The sequence below is a fragment of the Triticum aestivum genome, chromosome 2A (genome assembly GCF_018294505.1).
Source record: "Triticum aestivum cultivar Chinese Spring chromosome 2A, IWGSC CS RefSeq v2.1, whole genome shotgun sequence".
Classification (NCBI taxonomy): Eukaryota; Viridiplantae; Streptophyta; class Magnoliopsida; order Poales; family Poaceae; genus Triticum; species Triticum aestivum.
In genome coordinates, this window is record NC_057797.1 from 5,070,562 (window position 1) to 5,087,388 (window position 16,827).

At 46.2% G+C, this 16,827-nt stretch overlaps 4 protein-coding genes, 7 non-coding genes and 1 pseudogene across 12 annotated transcripts; all 12 read right to left on the reverse strand.

Annotated features, from left to right (window-relative positions):
• Window positions 1-1,225: 1,225 nt before the first annotated feature.
• Window positions 1,226-3,491, reverse strand: LOC123186921 (uncharacterized). Its single transcript, XM_044598652.1, has 3 exons — window positions 3,224-3,491; window positions 3,043-3,108; window positions 1,226-1,484 (listed from the first exon to the last, which is right to left on the reverse strand). The coding sequence occupies exons 1-3, from the start codon at window positions 3,269-3,271 to the stop codon at window positions 1,446-1,448; spliced, it is 153 nt and encodes a 50-aa protein (XP_044454587.1). The 5' UTR covers window positions 3,272-3,491; the 3' UTR covers window positions 1,226-1,445.
• A 404-nt stretch (window positions 3,492-3,895) lies between these two features.
• LOC123186922 (MAR-binding filament-like protein 1) lies at window positions 3,896-9,087 on the reverse strand. Of its 2 annotated transcripts, XM_044598654.1 has the most exons (6): window positions 8,789-9,087; window positions 8,594-8,696; window positions 7,860-7,933; window positions 7,126-7,752; window positions 4,560-4,637; window positions 3,896-4,454 (listed from the first exon to the last, which is right to left on the reverse strand). In XM_044598654.1, exons 1-6 carry the CDS (start codon window positions 8,993-8,995, stop codon window positions 4,422-4,424), a joined length of 1,122 nt encoding a protein of 373 aa, XP_044454589.1. In that variant the 5' UTR covers window positions 8,996-9,087; the 3' UTR covers window positions 3,896-4,421. The 2 variants fall into 2 exon arrangements, with proteins under 2 accessions (XP_044454589.1, XP_044454588.1); XM_044598653.1 differs by having other exon boundaries at window positions 3,896-4,637.
• On the reverse strand, window positions 5,137-5,245 carry LOC123038529 (small nucleolar RNA snoR103). Its single transcript, XR_006417912.1, has one exon. It is a non-coding gene; the product is annotated as a small nucleolar RNA snoR103 (small nucleolar RNA).
• Window positions 5,451-5,557, reverse strand: LOC123038518 (small nucleolar RNA snoR103). The gene has a single exon (XR_006417903.1). It is a non-coding gene; the product is annotated as a small nucleolar RNA snoR103 (small nucleolar RNA).
• On the reverse strand, window positions 5,601-5,708 carry LOC123038523 (small nucleolar RNA snoR103). Its single transcript, XR_006417908.1, has one exon. It is a non-coding gene; the product is annotated as a small nucleolar RNA snoR103 (small nucleolar RNA).
• Window positions 5,763-5,870, reverse strand: LOC123038519 (small nucleolar RNA snoR103). The gene has a single exon (XR_006417904.1). It is a non-coding gene; the product is annotated as a small nucleolar RNA snoR103 (small nucleolar RNA).
• On the reverse strand, window positions 5,926-6,032 carry LOC123038520 (small nucleolar RNA snoR103). The gene has a single exon (XR_006417905.1). It is a non-coding gene; the product is annotated as a small nucleolar RNA snoR103 (small nucleolar RNA).
• LOC123038521 (small nucleolar RNA snoR103) lies at window positions 6,108-6,213 on the reverse strand. The gene has a single exon (XR_006417906.1). It is a non-coding gene; the product is annotated as a small nucleolar RNA snoR103 (small nucleolar RNA).
• On the reverse strand, window positions 6,389-6,496 carry LOC123038527 (small nucleolar RNA snoR103). The gene has a single exon (XR_006417911.1). It is a non-coding gene; the product is annotated as a small nucleolar RNA snoR103 (small nucleolar RNA).
• LOC123038528 (uncharacterized) lies at window positions 6,861-6,973 on the reverse strand (annotated as a pseudogene).
• Window positions 9,088-10,456: 1,369 nt separating the features above from the next.
• On the reverse strand, window positions 10,457-13,064 carry LOC123186925 (late embryogenesis abundant protein At3g53040). Its single transcript, XM_044598656.1, has 6 exons — window positions 12,645-13,064; window positions 12,484-12,559; window positions 11,639-12,325; window positions 11,165-11,301; window positions 10,878-11,078; window positions 10,457-10,779 (listed from the first exon to the last, which is right to left on the reverse strand). Exons 2-6 carry the CDS (start codon window positions 12,553-12,555, stop codon window positions 10,686-10,688), a joined length of 1,191 nt encoding a protein of 396 aa, XP_044454591.1. The 5' UTR covers window positions 12,556-12,559; window positions 12,645-13,064; the 3' UTR covers window positions 10,457-10,685.
• Window positions 13,065-13,502: 438 nt separating this feature from the next.
• Window positions 13,503-16,192, reverse strand: LOC123186924 (protein NRT1/ PTR FAMILY 8.5). Its single transcript, XM_044598655.1, has 4 exons — window positions 15,369-16,192; window positions 15,065-15,281; window positions 14,406-14,933; window positions 13,503-14,327 (listed from the first exon to the last, which is right to left on the reverse strand). The coding sequence occupies exons 3-4, from the start codon at window positions 14,930-14,932 to the stop codon at window positions 13,526-13,528; spliced, it is 1,329 nt and encodes a 442-aa protein (XP_044454590.1). The 5' UTR covers window position 14,933; window positions 15,065-15,281; window positions 15,369-16,192; the 3' UTR covers window positions 13,503-13,525.
• Between the last annotated feature and the right edge of the window lie 635 nt (window positions 16,193-16,827).

Below are 16,827 nucleotides of genomic sequence, written 5' to 3' on the forward strand. Positions count from 1 at the left end.
AACAACAACAACAACAACAACAACAACAACAACAACAACAACAACAACAACAGCACCAACAACAAGAACACCAACAACAGCACCAACAACAAGAACACCAACAACAGCAACAGCAACAACAACAACAGCAGCAACAACAACAGCAGCAACAGCAGCAGCAACAACAACAGCAACACCAACAACAACAGCAGCAGCAGCAGCAGCAGCAGTAACAACAACAACAACAACAACAACTCTCTTCTAAGCGCAATTTGGAGGAGCTGTTGTCAGAATTGATTGCGACCGCTGTAAGTTAGACATCTTAGATTGGGTATAGTGAGGCCGGCCAAATTCTCTCTTCTAAGCGCTCACTGTTTTTCTTTTTCTCTTTGTGCGAAGCAACTTGACTCCATTCAAGGAATGATTTGGCGGCAGTGGATAGATAGCAATAGGAAACATTGTCGCTGCCCTTTGTTAGTTTCTTTCCAATCGTAGCAGAGCAGCCACAGATCCTCTGTCTCGGGAGTCGTCGATCCGAAAGAAGTTTTGATTTGTGGTGTTTGAGTTGGAGCACATTTTGTCGAAATCGGACAGCAGGGTGAAGAAACACACACGGTTGCATGAGCATGATGGTAGCAGCTTCCTCTATTTATCCCCGGTGATAAAACTGATACAGTTGCTAAATACAATGCCTAGAGCTTTCCTGCAGGAGAACTCAACCCACTCGATGCCCAGCCGTGGAGAGGAGCAGCAGCAGCTCAAGGTCCCTTCCACACCTCCCTCCACTCCTTCTCGTTTTGAAATCCACAAACTTTTTCCAATTTTTGTTTTTTTAATCCATATATCCAAATCCTTCTTACAAATTTAGGATGTTTTCTTAATAAATCCACAAACTTTCTTCGAATCCATAAACTTTTTTCAAATGCATGAATATATTCAAACCCACAAACTTCTCCAAAAAATATCCCAAAATCAGCAAACCTTCTTCAAATCTCTGAACTTCTTTGCTGTAACTCTTCTGCGTTCACGAAGCACAGGCAACACCAATGTAGGTCTATATGGAACTTGCAATATAACTCCCTCTATAATAAAGAAATATAAGAGTGTTAGTATAGTGATCTAAACGCTCTTATATTTCTTTACAGACGGAGGAAAAAAATACACATAAATTCAGTCGCCAAGATGCTCGCTAGACAAGCCAATCAGGTCCAGAGCAAAAACTAGATGGCATAACAAAAACTGGATCTGAATCGAAAGAACCACACCAAAGGATTTTAAGTTTCACTCTTTCCTGATTTCAAGTCGATTCAGCCGAGGATATTATTTTCCACAAGCAAAAAACTAAGGTTCAGCTCCCACATGGGTCTGGGGTTTTTTGGGTTTCAAGACACAAATCACAGAACCGAATGCACATATGGAAGGTACATTGTGAATCTACGGCGTCAACCCGCTGGAGCTACTTGTCCTCAGTGATGAGCTGCTGCCTCCTCCTTGGGCTTGGTCATCTGGAGAGCCAAAAATAAAAACAGCATGCAACTGTAAGAAGATGGATTGATGGTAAAAATAGAGAAGAAATATGATTCAGTGAACAGAAAAACATGTCTTACACTAAGCAGTTGATGGATCAGCTAAACGGAAATAAGATGAACATTACTATCTCTATAATAAGCCTGATATGAAGATAAGTGTTTTTCTTATTGGTGGCTGAAGCAGGAAACGAAACATTATGATTCAGGAGTGATTCTCGATATTTGACAAGTATGGTTTCATCTATCAGTTTTGCTAAAGCACATCTAGATGTGCCATAAGTATTGCACATCTAAGTCCCATGTCATTGATCTTACGTTGAGATTCGTGTGGATATTTTTTTTTCTTTTTTCTTTTTCTCTTTATACTTGATTCACTCACTTAGATGTGCAATAACTAGAGCACATCTAGATGTGCTCTAGACAAACCCTTCATCTATACAAGTTAGTCAGAGCAATGTACAAGATAAATCGTTTTGTACAAAGTGTGTCCAATCAATATCCAAAATGCTATCAAGCAGAGAAGAGAAACAAAGTCCCCAAATCTGTACAGGTCATAGAAAGAAGCCCCTGCGACTTGTGGAGCTAATCAGGCAACTTATGGTACATGCTTCCCTGAGCAAGATCTATCTCCGGCAGCTAAACTTTTACTTAAATACGAAACACATGCGCCATGAGTTATGAGAACTACTCCCTCCGTTCCGAATTACTTGTCTCAGATATGGATGTTTTAGTTCTAGATACATCCATATCTGCGACAAGTAATTCCAAACGGAGGGAGTACAAATTAAGCAGTGCAGTGTTCAACTAGGCCTCGGACTCCAACTGTCAGATAACAAGAGAACAATTCACACGACAGCAAGCAGGTGTAACCAGAAGCAGAGGAGCATGAAGTGACAAGTCTCCATAACTAGTCTATGAATCCATGATGCTGCTACATATTATTAATACTGAAACAAACAGAAAATGCTAACAAGTCTTGAGAACTAGTGCATGATGCTACGTAACCCTATCATCCAGAAACAAACCATCCAATCATGCAAATGTAGTTATAGGCCAACGAAGAGACAAGCAGTTGGTCCAAAAATACGCCTAGCTAGTGGAACACTAGTTGCTAAGGAGTGGCAATAGATACTGAACCACCGGCATAAGAATCAAGTGCTAGTAAGTCACGATTTCTCAATCGTGCCTCTGAACCCAAACCCTTGGTAAAACTCTGGCTCAACAGAGAACACGGCCAAGGCCAAGCGTGACGCAGGCCAAACCAGAAGAATGAATAATCAAGGCGCCCAACCAGCAAATTGGCTGCATTCCCGATCCCATCTCGGAAGACAAGCCCTTGACTAATAATCTCAGATTCGCGGCGGCACACAGAGCACAATCCAATCCTATCAGTCCAGCCCTAGGAGCAAACCATCCTAACCGTAGCAACCACCGGGCGCACCGACCCACATCTGACGCTACCAAAATCGCAACGATCGCGCGGCGGTACCAAGGAAGGAAGGGGGGTTGGGGGATTGGGGGCGCGGTACGGTACCTTGAGGATGCCGAGCTTGATGGAGCCGTAGACGACGCCGACGCCGACCGCGGAGACCCTGGCCACCTGCAAAGCAACGTCCATCGCGAGGACGCCGATCATCGGTCAGTCAGTCATCCAGATCTGATCCGCGAGGCCGCGGAGGAATCGGAGTTCTATGAGGGCGCTTTCGAGTTCTTACGAGGGCGAGGGTGCTCTTGCCGGAGTAGGGTCCCGGGGTGAACGGCATGGCTGCGGCGGCGGCGGCTACGGCGGGATCCGGGACGACGACGAGGGTTTGGTTGGCGCTGCGACGGCGGGGTGGAGGGCTCCTCTTCTCTTCTCTCTCTCTTTCGTGGGTGAGAAGAAGGGGAGGGCTCGGGTGATAAAGAAGACAGGGATGGATCGGGTGGGCCGGGCCTTATACTGGCGGCCCGCGGCGGAGACTTGTTGCGGATGGGGCCCGCGTGGCAGTGGCTGGGGAGCGGGCGGTTACTTCTTGTGCTCCAAGAAGAAGAGTCTCCTCCCTCTTGGAATTTTGTTTTTCTCAACTTGTTTTGGAAGCTTGGTTTAAAAATTTTGTCTTCACCCTCTTGCTAAGAATTTACGAGGGAAATTTGCGATTTCCAACCACTTTCTGGTTATTTTTCGCAGCATCGCCTTTCTCTCGTATGCTTGCACACTACTCCCTCTGTCCGAAAAAGCTTCTTATCCCTCAAATGGACGTCCCCATTTGAGGTTTCCGGACAGAGGGAGTACTATTTTGACAGTTGGTAACGTGATACCGCGAGCACTTTTCCCAACAATGAAATCGCCGCCCTTTTAGTCAGGTTTATTTATATACACAGAAAAGAAATGCCAAACCAGCACCATATGGAGGAAATGCCTGTGTATAAGATATCAAGTGGACACAAAGCATCTGAAATGGGTTACAAATTTCCCCACATTTACATGGACACCGCAACTTGACCATCGAAAACCCTAAACGCAAATTGCTACAAAGCACAAATTCAAATTGCTACACAACAAGCACCAATTTTCCCAAACAGAAACGCAAGCACTCCCTGTAATCATCCACAATGTGCACATTTATGTCCTCTCACACATCCACCACTCAACATTCTATACACCAACGGCAGAAACACACAGCTATTACTGAGGGGAGTTTGTATCACATCTCAAACACCTCGCGAATTCCGGCCCCAGGGCACCACCTGGTTAACACACACATACATACATACACCGGTCAGTGAGCTCTCCCATTCGCGCAGCGCCCACGAATATGTTACAAAAGGGCCTCCAAAATAAGGGAGAGGATGTAGGTTACAAAACACAATCGCCGCCTCCAGTGAGCACGCGGCGCAAGATAAAACTTAAACCTGATCACCAACTCCACACACCTAAACACAGCCATCATGGAGGTCTAACAGCAGCTGCACATGTCAGGATACCATTAGATCAGACTACTACGAGGGGGGAGGGGGAGGAGGGGCGGGGGCCTTCAGCTTTGGGACCTTGAAACTGGAGTGGAAGAGTACCTGCTGAGGCGCAGGTGATGACGACGACGCGGGTCTCAGGTGCGTCATCCTCGAGGAGCAACGCCGGAGCGCCAGTCCCTGCACGCAGCAATGGTGTTCTGTCAGCACACATATTCCTCCACATAGTATCCGTAGATTATACTTTTACCAGCTTAGTTGCACCACAGGAGAACAAGGGTACAAAAGAAACCAGGAAAGAAAAACCAAGGAAGGTCTTGAAGCAAGTAGTATGTTTTCTATGCCATATACCACAATACAAGCTCAGAAAACATTTAATAACAGGTCCAGCTTTCAACATGGTGATACACATTGCACCAAACTACAGCAAAATATCTTGAAGCTACTATTTATAAGAACAAAATAAAACTTCCTAGCACTCAAAACCAAGCACATTAGGTTCAATTAACCTCAATCTGTACATCCGTATTCAAAGCTCACATTGCCAACATTTGTATAAAACTTTGATGCTCAACACTTCTAAGTATGTAAAGGATCGCTCTTGTCCATGATATAGTTAAAACTTTATTGTGATTGCAGAGATATTCGGAAACCGAAAGTTTATCAATAGTCTCGAGGAAACTATGCGACAGTCCCATTGCGAGCATTCAAGACTTAAAGAACAATCTCACCAAGTTTCCATCAGTTTACTGTTCGTCCATATTTACAGCAAGATGCAACTCATGCAGCCCACCAAGAATTAGGACATCATAATATGTGAGGCAGAAAATTCAAAGCAACACAGGCAAAGACGATAGGCCCTCTCATTGTCGTGTAATTTGGACTATGCACGCAGACAAATAAACTAGCCACCTCAGGTGTAGAAATAGTTCAGATGAAATACTGATAATGAAAACAGCATATGTTTGCCATCCTACTACTGGTATCACAAGTGTATCTATGATGGTCCTTTATGAGCACCTACAACTCACATGATGCTCATCTAAATTCCATCAGCATTACTATGTGTCCATATTTACAGCAGGATGCATCTTACGCGGCCTACCAAGAATTAGGACATTGATGTGCAAAAAGGATTACAGTGTATATGTGGTGGTCCTTCATGAGCATCTACAACTCACATGATGCTCACCTAAATTCCAACAACATTATTGTTTGTCCATATTTTACAGCAGGATGCAACTTATGCAGCCTACCAAGAATTAGGACATAGATGAGTCATGTCCTACTACTAGTCTACCAAGTGTATATGTGGTGGTCCTTTATGAGCATCTACAACTCACATGATGCTCATCTAAATTCCACCAACATTATTGTTTGTCCATATTTTACAGCAGGATGCAACTTATGCGGCCTACCAAGAATTAGGACATAGATGAGTCATGTCCTATTACTAGTCTCCACAAGTGTATATGTGGTGGTCCTTTATGAGCATCTACGACTCACATGATGCTCATCTAAATTCCATCAACATTATTATCTGTCCATATTTACGGCAGGATGCAACTTATGCGGCCTACCAAGAATTAGGACATAGACGAGCAAAAAGGTTTACAGTGTCGTGTCCTACTATTAATCAGTCTCCTGGGTGTATATGTGATGGTCCTTTATGAGCATATATGACTCAGTGATGCTCATCTAAATTCCATCAACCTTATTATTTGTCCATATTTACAGCAAGACACAACTCATGCGGCCTACCAAGAATTAGGACATAGATGAGCACTTGGTTAGTGCCATAAGAGTGGTATGTTCGGTCTTGCTTCTGCGTATAGATGAACAAACCAGTAATACAAGGTTACAAGCAAGGTTGACAGTAATATGGTTAAATCAAGGAAAATATTTGGCCACGTTCTTAAGTCTCCTTGAATTCATATCTGATGGTCCTTCATGAGCACGTACCAAGGAACATAATGCTCACCTAAAATCCATCAAGTTAACTCTTTGTCCATATTTACAGCAAGACACAGCTGAGGCGGCTTGCCAAGAATTGGACATTACAATTATTGGTGAAAAGTTGCTACTGACGCAAGTAAATTGCAGATTTTACTATTTATGAACAAAAGCTGATCGCAACTCATAAAAGGGGCAGCCCCAGTGCATGTAGCTCCCGCTTGCGCAGGGTCGCAACTCATGCAACATCAAAGACTTAGGACATTGTAACTGATGAGGAATGGGGTTACAATGCAATAAGATGCATAATATTTCCTCTCTGCGGAGGGTTGTTTACGCATATAGATGAGCAAGCTAGCAGTACAAGGTTACCCATTAGCTGGAAAGTGATAAACTGGTAAGTCAGAGACATATTTTGCCTGGTTCCGACTCCTCTAAGAATGTACTTTAGTATATGTGATGGTACTTTTGCTTTATGAGCACTTGCAACTCAACTAATACTCACTTAAATTACATCAACATTACTCTTTGTCCATATTTACAGCAAAATGCAACTCATGCAGCCTTCCAAGAATTAGACATTGCAACCAGATGTTGCTACACGGTCACAGGAAAAGTTAATTTTTTCTAAAACAGGAACTCAGCGTCTAGGTTATCAGTGGAGCATGTCAGTAGCTCAGTACATGAATGATATACTTGGGAATGGAATACTTACACTTGACAACGAAGAGGCACACTGACGCTTCTGACTGGTCTCAGGTTGATCTTCTTCTGCCATTTGCCTCCGAGGATTACCTTTAGACTTGCCCCGTACAGATGGACCTTCAGACCTAGATCTTCTATGTGTCCCACTGATATCCTTCTTCCGCTTTTGACTAGACTGAAGGTGCCCACTCTTGAGTTTTTGGATTTCATCATCTTTCTCACTGACCAGGGAGTGCATTTTTTGTAGCTTATCCTCAAGAGCCAGTACCTTCTTTTTGGCATCATTAGCTTCTGCTTGCAATCTGCCAACATCGTCATCCTTCTTTTGGGCCACCACTTGCAGTTGCAGCTCCTCCACCTTCTGCTGAAGCTTCTCTGCTGCTTCAGTAGCCTGTGCTGCCTCCATCTTCTTCTTCTTAAGGAGCGTCTCGTAATCCTTCTCCATTGTCTTGTACTGGTTCCACACAAAATCCTTTTCTGCAAGTAACGCGGAAACCTCACTCTCCTTTTGCGAGCTCAGGGCCTTATAGGCTTTCTTTAGCTTCCGTATCTCTGCTCTCAAATCTCTTCCGCTGTGCTCGGGGTCTGTAGTCGGCTCGCTGAGCTCGGCACAACTTTCAGCTTCCTTCAGTTTTATCTAAAGTTAAGAAGAAAACAGGAGGAGCAGATACAAAACAACAGTTAACGAGATGGACAAGTTTACTACATGCTTGTGAGTAAAGCAACTTATGTTTTGGTAAGTACCTTCAGTTCATTGTTTTCTTGAGCCAAAGCAGCCGCATCCCTTTTGAAATCCTCCAGGTCACCATCTTGGTGTTCTACATCAAACACAAAACGCAATGATATCAGCAACCAGTAGCAATATAACTCCTTAGCGAAACGTTATTCCAAATGGAAAAAAGGAAAGCACTAGCTGTCATTATAAGTGGGTCGCAATCGCCAGGAATCCTGGTTCTTGATGAATGTGAACGGAAGCAATATGCTGTGGAAATGACGAAATATCATCGTTGGGCTACCGCTTTGGCGTCCAACGGTGCAACGATGTATGAACTGCCGCCGTGATTAACAACTTTTGAAGCCCAAACAATATTATGACATACACATTTGGTGAATTAGCTTAGAACTTCCGTAAAATGTCTGTAGGGCGAAACATACAGAAATAACTAAACCAGCACAGCAGCATACATACATACAGAGAATCTTGACAAAATTCACATCAGGCATGCCACAGCAAGCACCACAACAATGTCAATCCAAGCATTGCAGAGCGAACGCAAGCAAAGATGGAACATTTGGCGGGTGTGGCAGCGGATAGGCCTCCGGAGACGACCCCTGAGCCGAAAAAGACGCCGGCTTTGGCACCTAGAGCTACCCAAAACCCTCCAGAAGAATCCATGCCCCAGGATTTCTGGATTTCTCCCACCAAATCGACAAGAACGGCACATAGGGGGAGGGGGTTGGGGAATTTGTGGTCTTACCGATGTAGATCCGGTGGCGGCGCACCTCGAGGTCCTTGTCTCCGAGGAGCAGGTCGAGCTTGGCGGCGTCGCCCCGCCGCAGGCAGTCCTCCACCCTCCGCGTCTGCCAGCGAAACCCTAGGGACCGTCAGCCGCCGGCCGGCCGGACCTCGTCGGAAAAGGATGGAATCAGGGAGGAGGGGGGGAGGGGCGGACCTCGTCGAGGCGGTCCCTGAGGACGGCATCGCGGTGGAGCCAGAAGTCGTGCTGGATCTTGAGGACGGCCTCGAGGCGCGTGCGGTCGGCGAGCAGCGCCTCCACGTCCCGGTGGCTCTTCCGCAGGACGGCCACCATCCGGTCGTAGATGCGCAGCCACTCCTCCCGGCCGCCCTCCCGCGCCGGCGACGCGCCGCCGCCGGCCATGGATTGGTTCGAATCAGGGGTGGAGCGGGGGTGGTGGTGGGCGTTTCCGTCTTTTCACCTGAGGATTGCGGGCGGGGTTTGGGGGTCGGAGGGAGAGCCGGAAACGACCGTTGTTGCTTAAATAAAAGAAATCTCACATTTTTTTGAGGGAAAAAACCTCACATTAAATATCTTGCTCCATGGCCATGGAGAAAATAAATTTTCCTTTTGTTTTTACCTCTTCATTGTCATGGAGGTGTCTCCTTCGGCGTGGGCGAGGAGCCAGCGAGGGTGTGATCTCGTGAATCCACCTCCGGGGGTGAGCAGGGGATGCCGCCCCTGGTCTCCGGCGGCGGTGTAGGGCATCTCCCCCTAGCAGCGAACGCAACGCAATCGAGCTCGGTCATCGGTCGTTATCCCGGCAAACCTCAATATCTGGGCCCTTCACTGTCTGCCCGACCGATGTTTGAGCGTGAAGACTTTGTCTCACCACTGAGTGAGAGTTTTCTAATGACGAAAATGACATTGGGGTGTGGCGGCGTGGTTATGGGAGAAGGGTGAACACTTGTCCCTGAACATTGTTTTTGTCTCTTTTTAAAGCACATGTTCATCATTTGGCAAAAAGATGTACTACAACTTTACTTTACTTTGCCATTTGCCAGCAAGAGGCTCATTTATTCTGATCATTGTTGAGAAAATCGTTAACTAGTAGTTGCTCGGTTGGCTGGTGAATAAGAGATTAATAGGCTAATCGGCAAGTTAATCAGCCAATTAATCAATTAATCGCCTAGAACCTACGAGCAGGGATTAATCGGCCATTTAACTGTAAATTTAAACAGTAAACTCACATGAATATGTTAGTTTTCATGTAGTAAAAAATATTAAGATTCTTCTGTGCAGACCTACATTGACACAGTACTGCAAAGTATGCCCAGCAGTGAGTATACACATCAACATTCAGGTGCAGATCATCGGCTTCTTATTTCATTTCCAGGATTGATATGGTCCTTATGTTCATCCCACAAGTAACACACATATTACAATGCTGCCCAACAGGGCGTGTAATTTCCAGCTATAAACTAGTAGTAGTGACCTAAACGCTCTTATATTTATTTACAGAGGGAGTACAATACTTTCGTTTCCTTTCAAAAAATTGGAACGTGGCATGAGCCTCTTGCTAAAAAAAATTGAAGACACATATTACAATGCTGCTGATCACCGAGTGGAACTAGCAATCGAAACTATCATCGAAAACACAAATGGAAAGAATTATGGAAGCTCGGCAAAATGAAGTCATGCTCAGCCATACCAGAAGAGAATTTTCCCATAGTTTGTTTAATGCTCAAGTAACTACGCAATAAATCGGTTACGATTTTGCGGATGCGCCGCAACCATGAAAAAACAAGTATCCATGAGCTTTTCCCCTTCCGAGCCAGCCACCAACACTTCAAAAGCAGCCTCATTTTTATGTTGAGAAAACAGTGGAAAATAGGCAGAGAGTCCTAATAGATAATTTACACGTTACTTTTTCAGCTTCCGGAAACGAATTCACACACGGCAAGACCAGCAAAATGGAAGACTGGAACTTCATCAGTCTACAAAAAAAAGTGGCAGCAGTTATCAGTTCATCTGCTCCTAGCTAGCCGGGACTCATGGCCACATTTCATTAAACCAGCCCTGCCGTCTTTCCTGAGCTCGGTCTGGTATTGAACTACGATGTCATGAACGTATTGAACTGAAGTATGAGTTCAGGGCGCCCGTCGAACAGGACCTTCAAGGCGCTGGCGAAGGCTCGAGCATCGATCCTTCAAATAGAAAAAAAGGACCAAGAGGAAAGTTTACAATCCGTCAAAATTAAAAACAGAGAAAGTTGTGTAGATGTAGCTGCTCATGCATCACGGACCTCTTGCTATAGACTCCGCGCAGGAGCGCCAAGAATTCCCCAAACTTGTCAGGTTTGTCCCTGAAACTATCCTTCACGGCATGGACGTAGAGGATCGCGGCGTTTATCATCGACTCCTCAAACTTGCCAGGTTTGTCCCTCAAACTATCCTTCACGGCACGGATCTTGAGGAGCATGTCGTTCATCGACTGCTGGGCAGGCCTTCAAGGCAAGGTGAACCAAATAGAACACCATCAGAATACAAGACTAGTATAAAACCGAGAATCACAAGAAAAACGAGTATTTACCGATTGCTTTCACCGTTGGCGAGTTTGACCTTACCGTCATCTTGCTCCACTTCCCCTTTCTCTGGTACCCTCTTCTTGTTGAGAGGCTCTAGAACTTGATTACTCTTTTCCTCATCATTTGCATTCTGCTCATTATACTACAAGCCAAATAGCAATTAGTCAACTGACACGCCCATGAAACCAAAACCCTTACTAGACCAAAGACAATCCAAATTCCAACAGGAAGCTTTTCAGAGAATGAGAACAAGACAGAAATGTAGATAAATGACATTCCAAATTTTATTTGTCTACGCATATTAGTACAAGGTGATCAGCTTATTAACATGCAAGCCAGGTCTGCTTAACAGGTGCAAGGGTGTCCATTAACTGTACATGTATGGAAAGACAGGGTCACTATAAATAGTAAAGGAATAACACAATGATAAAAAATGGTATAGTGTGAGTCGTCCATATACATGGAAATGAAATACTTATATTTGGTAATGAGGAAGTGACGCACTTGCGCTTCAGGCTAGTCTGAGGTTGCCCATCTTTTGCTAGCATTTGCTTAGAAGAACAAATTTTCATTTCTTGCCCCCTTAAACCAGGACCTTGTGAACAATTTTTTGTGTGTGTCTCACTCGTATCCTTGTTGCACTTTTCACTAGTCTCAGGCTGCCCATCTTTGCATTTTTCAATTTGCCCATCTGTCTCCTTGGGCATACAGGTCATCTCCTGTCGCTTATCCTTAGGAAGCACCTTCCTTTTGGCTTCAACTGATTTTGCTCGTGCTCGCGGTTTGGGAATCTCATCGTCCTTCTTTTGGGATGCCACTTGCAGCTGCTCAAGCTCTTGCTTTGCTTCAGTAACTTGTGCTGCTTGTTTACTGCTGTAGCTACGAAGGTCAGCATAGTCCCGCTCCAGTGTCGTAAACTGCTCTCGCACGAGGTCCTTTTCTGCAATTAGTGCAGAAATTTCCTTATCCTTGTCTGCAATCAGTGCTGAAATTTCCTTATCCTTGTCTGCAATCAGTGCTGAAGTTTCCTTATCCTTGTCTGCAATCAGTGCCTCATGAGCTTGGTTCAATAGTCTTAGCGCTGCTTCTAGATCTCCTGCAATGTGCTCATGGCCTGCGCCGTTTAGGCAATGCCCTGCACCACCTTCAACTTCCTTCACTCTTATCTAATAACAGTATAAGAAGCAGGCATGGGCACACAAAATATAAGTTACGAAAATTGACGCAGACTGTGCTCCCAAATCCCAAACATCAATATAGAGCAACAGAGATAACGCAGTGCTAGTAGCAGACAGAGTAGTAGGTGAGGAAATGCTCCCCTTACCGGCGAACGTCCGGTCATCGCCGGAGGGCTACTGGGCCATGCACGTTGCCTCCCACATCCTCGTGTTCTCATCCGCCTGACATTTCCGCGAGCACACACCAGTCAGCAGCCGAAAGCCCGAAACCCTAGGTGGGATAAAGAGGAGGGAGCGGAGGGGTCACCTGGAGGAGGCGGCACTGGAGGAGAACGTCGCGCGCCTCCCAGGACTCGTGCTGCAGCGCGTTCACGGCCTCCAGCCGCGCGCGGCCGGCGGCGAGCGCCTCCACCCGCGGCACCATCGCCGCCGCCCGGCCGTACGCGCGCAGCCACTCGCCCTCCCGGCGGTCCGCCCCCGCGCCGACGACGCCACCGCCGGCCATGGAAGGAATCGCGGAGATGGAGCTGGCCGGCCGGCGCCGCAGCTGCTCTGCTTTCTTGTCACGGCGGGCGGATGGCAGTGGAGTGGAGCAGAGGAAGCCGGCGCAGGAGCTTGGGTAGCCGCAGTATAGCTGAGTGGTGGCCCCCTTGAGTCAGCGAGTGGGTGTGTCTGACCGGTGGGCCCTGTGTAACAGGTTTGGGCCGGGTTATAAAACCATATGTCAAAGAAATGAGATGAAAAACAATTTGTGCATTATTTTATTAGTATTTATTCGCAAGAGAAAAGTTTGATTTTTTTTTAACTATCCTTGCATGGAGCACTGAAGGAGATCTTTGATGTAACTATCAACGTGCCGCCAATATTACTTTGTATTTCTCTACCGGTGTCTCGCTTAAATCATAGTTCATGTTAGACCACCAATGATGTCGACTTTTCTACAATTAAGCGAAAAATCAGTGTCAAATTGCTGCCTATGTTATATATCTTTTGAAGTACATTTAGTAGTGTTACATTATTACCTACCTACTCATTTCCTCAATTACTAGTATCCGAAAATCGAAGCATCATGGTGGTCAAGCATAGGCCTATGGTCCAAGAGGCATGCCGCAACTGTAGTACAAATAATTCCACCCAAAGAATAGTCAAGAAGCTTGATCGAGTGTTTGCCGACACAGTGAAGCATCACTAATATGGATGGCGTTGTCGACAAGCTACGTTATCATTGTACATCATAGAATAGAGTACAAACTGTAACAGATTCAAGGCACTGAGCACCGCTATTGTCCAGAAGAAGTAGTCCAAGTGTCCGTTGTCGAGGTCCTCTGGGATCCACATCGTGGCGGACGCGACAACGCCTAGCGCTGCCGAGTTGAGGTAGCTCCCTGCCGCGATGGCAAGCTGCCCAAAGGCGGTGCACAGGCTCCTCATGTTGTCCGGAGCCCAGTCGTAGAAGAGCTCGATCATGCCGATGACCGTAAACACCTCACTAACACCCATCACGGCGTATGCCGGTGCCTGCCACATAATGCTCACCGCTTCCCCGATCGCGGCCTTTGCGAGACGGTTCCTCTCGAGAAGAGCTAGGTAAGCCATGGCGAGAGTGGACAACGTGAGACCGACGCCAAGGCGCTGCGGTTGTGTGAGACCTCGGTCCTCGCCAGTGGCGCGCCGAGCCAGGGGCACTAGCACGACGTCATATATGGGGATCAATACAAGTGTGGTAACCACATTGAAGCTGGCGAGGGAGGCCGGTGGCACGGCGAATGACCCCATGCGGTTGTCCATTGCCATACCCTGCTCGATCACCGTCGACGACATCTGTGCCGTGATCATGAAGAAGACCAGCAAAGACGCCCATGCAGGGCACAGACGTAGCAGCATCTTCACCTCTTCAACATGAGAGAGTGTGCATAGCCTCCATGGGCTCGTCGCCACACCTTTCTTCTCCTGTGTCGATGGTGATACAATGGCAGCCTTGTCCAAAAATCTGCACATGTAACACATATTTTCAGACACAAAATTAAAAACGTATGATGTTTACTCACTAGGATATTCTGTTACCTACCTGAACTGAGTGGTATGCTGAACACTGAATGTAGCCTCCGATGGTGATGAAGGCGGGTAATGCAAGGTTGTGCAATCCTCAGGCAACTTCAGATGGCGATTTCTTGCAGCTGCAACAACAACCTGGGAAGCTGTTGTCATGGGACTTTCTCCTTTTGACTTGTATCTGTACATCCTCCTACTTGCGATGAACACCATGAAACTAAGACTCGTGAGGATCATGGGGATCGCAAAGCCGATCCCCCACCCAACATTGTCTTGCACCCAGATGATCACAGTGGTCGACAAAAGGGAGCCAATAGTGTTCAAGAAGTAGAACCAATTGAAGAATGAGCCCTTCTTCACCCGCTCCATCGTGTCCGTGATGTCAAACTGGTCAGCGCCAAAAGGGGAGGTGCAGGGCTTGATGCCACCGTTGCCAAGGGCTGTAAGATACAGTCCAACATAGACGGTGATACGGTGAATCTCACCGTGGTTGGATGATTGCATCATCCATGGGAGTGTCGTTGAAACCGTCAGCAGAAGCATCCCGTAGCAAAAAAAAAAAACACATGGAAGTTGTTTATGAATGCTCACAACATAATTTCTTTCAAAAAAAGGCGGTGCTTCCTCGGACCTCTGTGTCTATTGGTTCACATCAACAACATATGTTTCACTTACGACGATGTAGACTGAGAGGAAAACCACTAATGTCTTGTACTCCCCCAATACGTGTCGGCCAAGAAAGCTCTGATAAGCGGCGTAAAGAATGTGGTGCCAAACCAAGTCGACACATTTCTGGCCGCGTCGATATTGCTTTCATGGAGCACGCTGGTAAGGTAGGTGACCAAGTTTTTGGAGATCGCGAAGAAGGCCAAGCATTCACTGAATTGGATACCTGGTGCGGGTCAAACAATGAGAATAAGTGTGGAGCATCTTTCAGAAAAGGAAAAGGAAATGCTTAGTTGTGAGTTATGCAGTATACCTAAGACGAAGAAGCATGCTCTCCAGTTCCCTGTGCTCGCCTTAACAGCAGGTTGTCCGTTAACATCAACTGTTCCGTCATTAGTGTATCTTGAATCCCCACCCTACGTGGTACAGTAAAACCTCTGCTATGACCAATGTATTTCCTAGTGGCACTAAGTATCCTCTGCTATGACCAATTTTATTAAAAGGGGCGTATTTCCCTTTTTGAAAAAGAAATACTTCCTCTGATTCATATTGTACAGCGACAAATAATATGGATCAGACAGAGTATCAAACCTCTCGGACTCAGAACCATGCTGAACTTGCTACTTGTACACTGCTACTTTTATCATTGTTACTAGCATGAATCTACTCACCTACAACTAGTACGAAATACCGGACTTCATTGTGCACTTCATTGTGCTACTAACAAACGTGCAATTAGTAGCAGCTTTGACATAGAATCTAATAACTAGATAAAGATTATTTTTAACAATCTCTCGCTAATCTTGATGACCACAACTCTTACTCTTCTGGCAACAATGATCCCAACTTGGTAGTCAACAGGAAACAAATGCTATGGTTTTCTTTGTACTTGCCAGATGGAGGTGAGGAGGTGGGTGATGGATCCCTGCTGCTTCCATGGCTGACTGCTTTTAAGCATCTGCAATGGCAACACCTCCTAGTTCTCCTCCTCAGACCACACTCGAAAAACTACCATCACAGGATCAAGAATGATTCCAGAAAAACTGGAACAGAACACGCACAGAAGAGAGAGAGAGAGAGAGAGAGAGAGAGAGAACCTGGAGGAGGAGGAGGAGGAGAAAGATGGAGGCAGTGAAGGAGGACGTACCGACGTAATGTACTGGTGTTGGGTGGGAGGCACCAAGAAAGAAAGAGAAGCAGATGGGATGTCTCTTTCTTTCTTTCGGTTTGAGTGGACATCGTTTTCGGTTGTTAAGAGGAACCTACAAATCTGTCTGCCAAACAACATGGGAATCGAGCCCGAATTTATACTTTCTTGTCGTTGCGGATGATTGTTGGGGAAACGTTGTTGATTCCCGTCGGTGGGCCGATCGGTAGTCTCGTGTTGTCGCCACGTGACCCTCGGAGCCCTTCTCTTTGTTATCTGCAAGAAGGACGTCATGCCGCCGCTTGTCGGATTTAGATGATGCAGGGGGCGCCGGAGCTGCTCGCATTTTTCTTGATTATTTTAGGCCTTCTGGCGATGTGTGTTCACTGGAAGGAGATGTCCTCATCGACTACGAACGCGTCTGTGATGATTTTATCAATCTCAAGGTGATGTACCACTACTCGAATCAACCTGTACGCCGGGTGCCACGAATACTCGGCAATGACTAATAACCGTCGGCAAAGCCTTTGCCGAGAGTTGCACTCGGCAAAGACCACCCGGCGTACACCTCTCCGGCAAATAGAAATTTACTGAGAGTCAGGACACGGGCACTCGGCAAAGAGTT

Coding starts and splice junctions, on each gene's coding strand:
- LOC123186924 (XM_044598655.1), bottom strand. CDS start 14,932: ATGCTTCTGCTGACGGTTTCAACGACACTCCCATGGATGATGCAATCA. Junction 14,328..14,405: donor CAGCATACCACTCAGTTCAG/GTAGGTAACAGA, acceptor TTACATGTGCAG/ATTTTTGGACAAGGCTGCCA.
- LOC123186922 (XM_044598653.1), bottom strand. CDS start 8,995: ATGGCCGGCGGCGGCGCGTCGCCGGCGCGGGAGGGCGGCCGGGAGGAG. Junction 8,697..8,788: donor TCAGGGACCGCCTCGACGAG/GTCCGCCCCTCC, acceptor TTTCGCTGGCAG/ACGCGGAGGGTGGAGGACTG. Junction 7,934..8,593: donor CCGCCACCGGATCTACATCG/GTAAGACCACAA, acceptor TGTTTGATGTAG/AACACCAAGATGGTGACCTG.
- LOC123186921 (XM_044598652.1), bottom strand. CDS start 3,271: ATGCCGTTCACCCCGGGACCCTACTCCGGCAAGAGCACCCTCGCCCTC. Junction 3,109..3,223: donor GCAAGAGCACCCTCGCCCTC/GTAAGAACTCGA, acceptor GTTGCTTTGCAG/GTGGCCAGGGTCTCCGCGGT. Junction 1,485..3,042: donor TCAAGCTCGGCATCCTCAAG/GTACCGTACCGC, acceptor TTGGCTCTCCAG/ATGACCAAGCCCAAGGAGGA.
- LOC123186925 (XM_044598656.1), bottom strand. CDS start 12,555: ATGAGAACACGAGGATGTGGGAGGCAACGTGCATGGCCCAGTAGCCCT. Junction 12,326..12,483: donor CGATGACCGGACGTTCGCCG/GTAAGGGGAGCA, acceptor TACTGTTATTAG/ATAAGAGTGAAGGAAGTTGA. Junction 10,780..10,877: donor CGCGGAGTCTATAGCAAGAG/GTCCGTGATGCA, acceptor TTCTATTTGAAG/GATCGATGCTCGAGCCTTCG.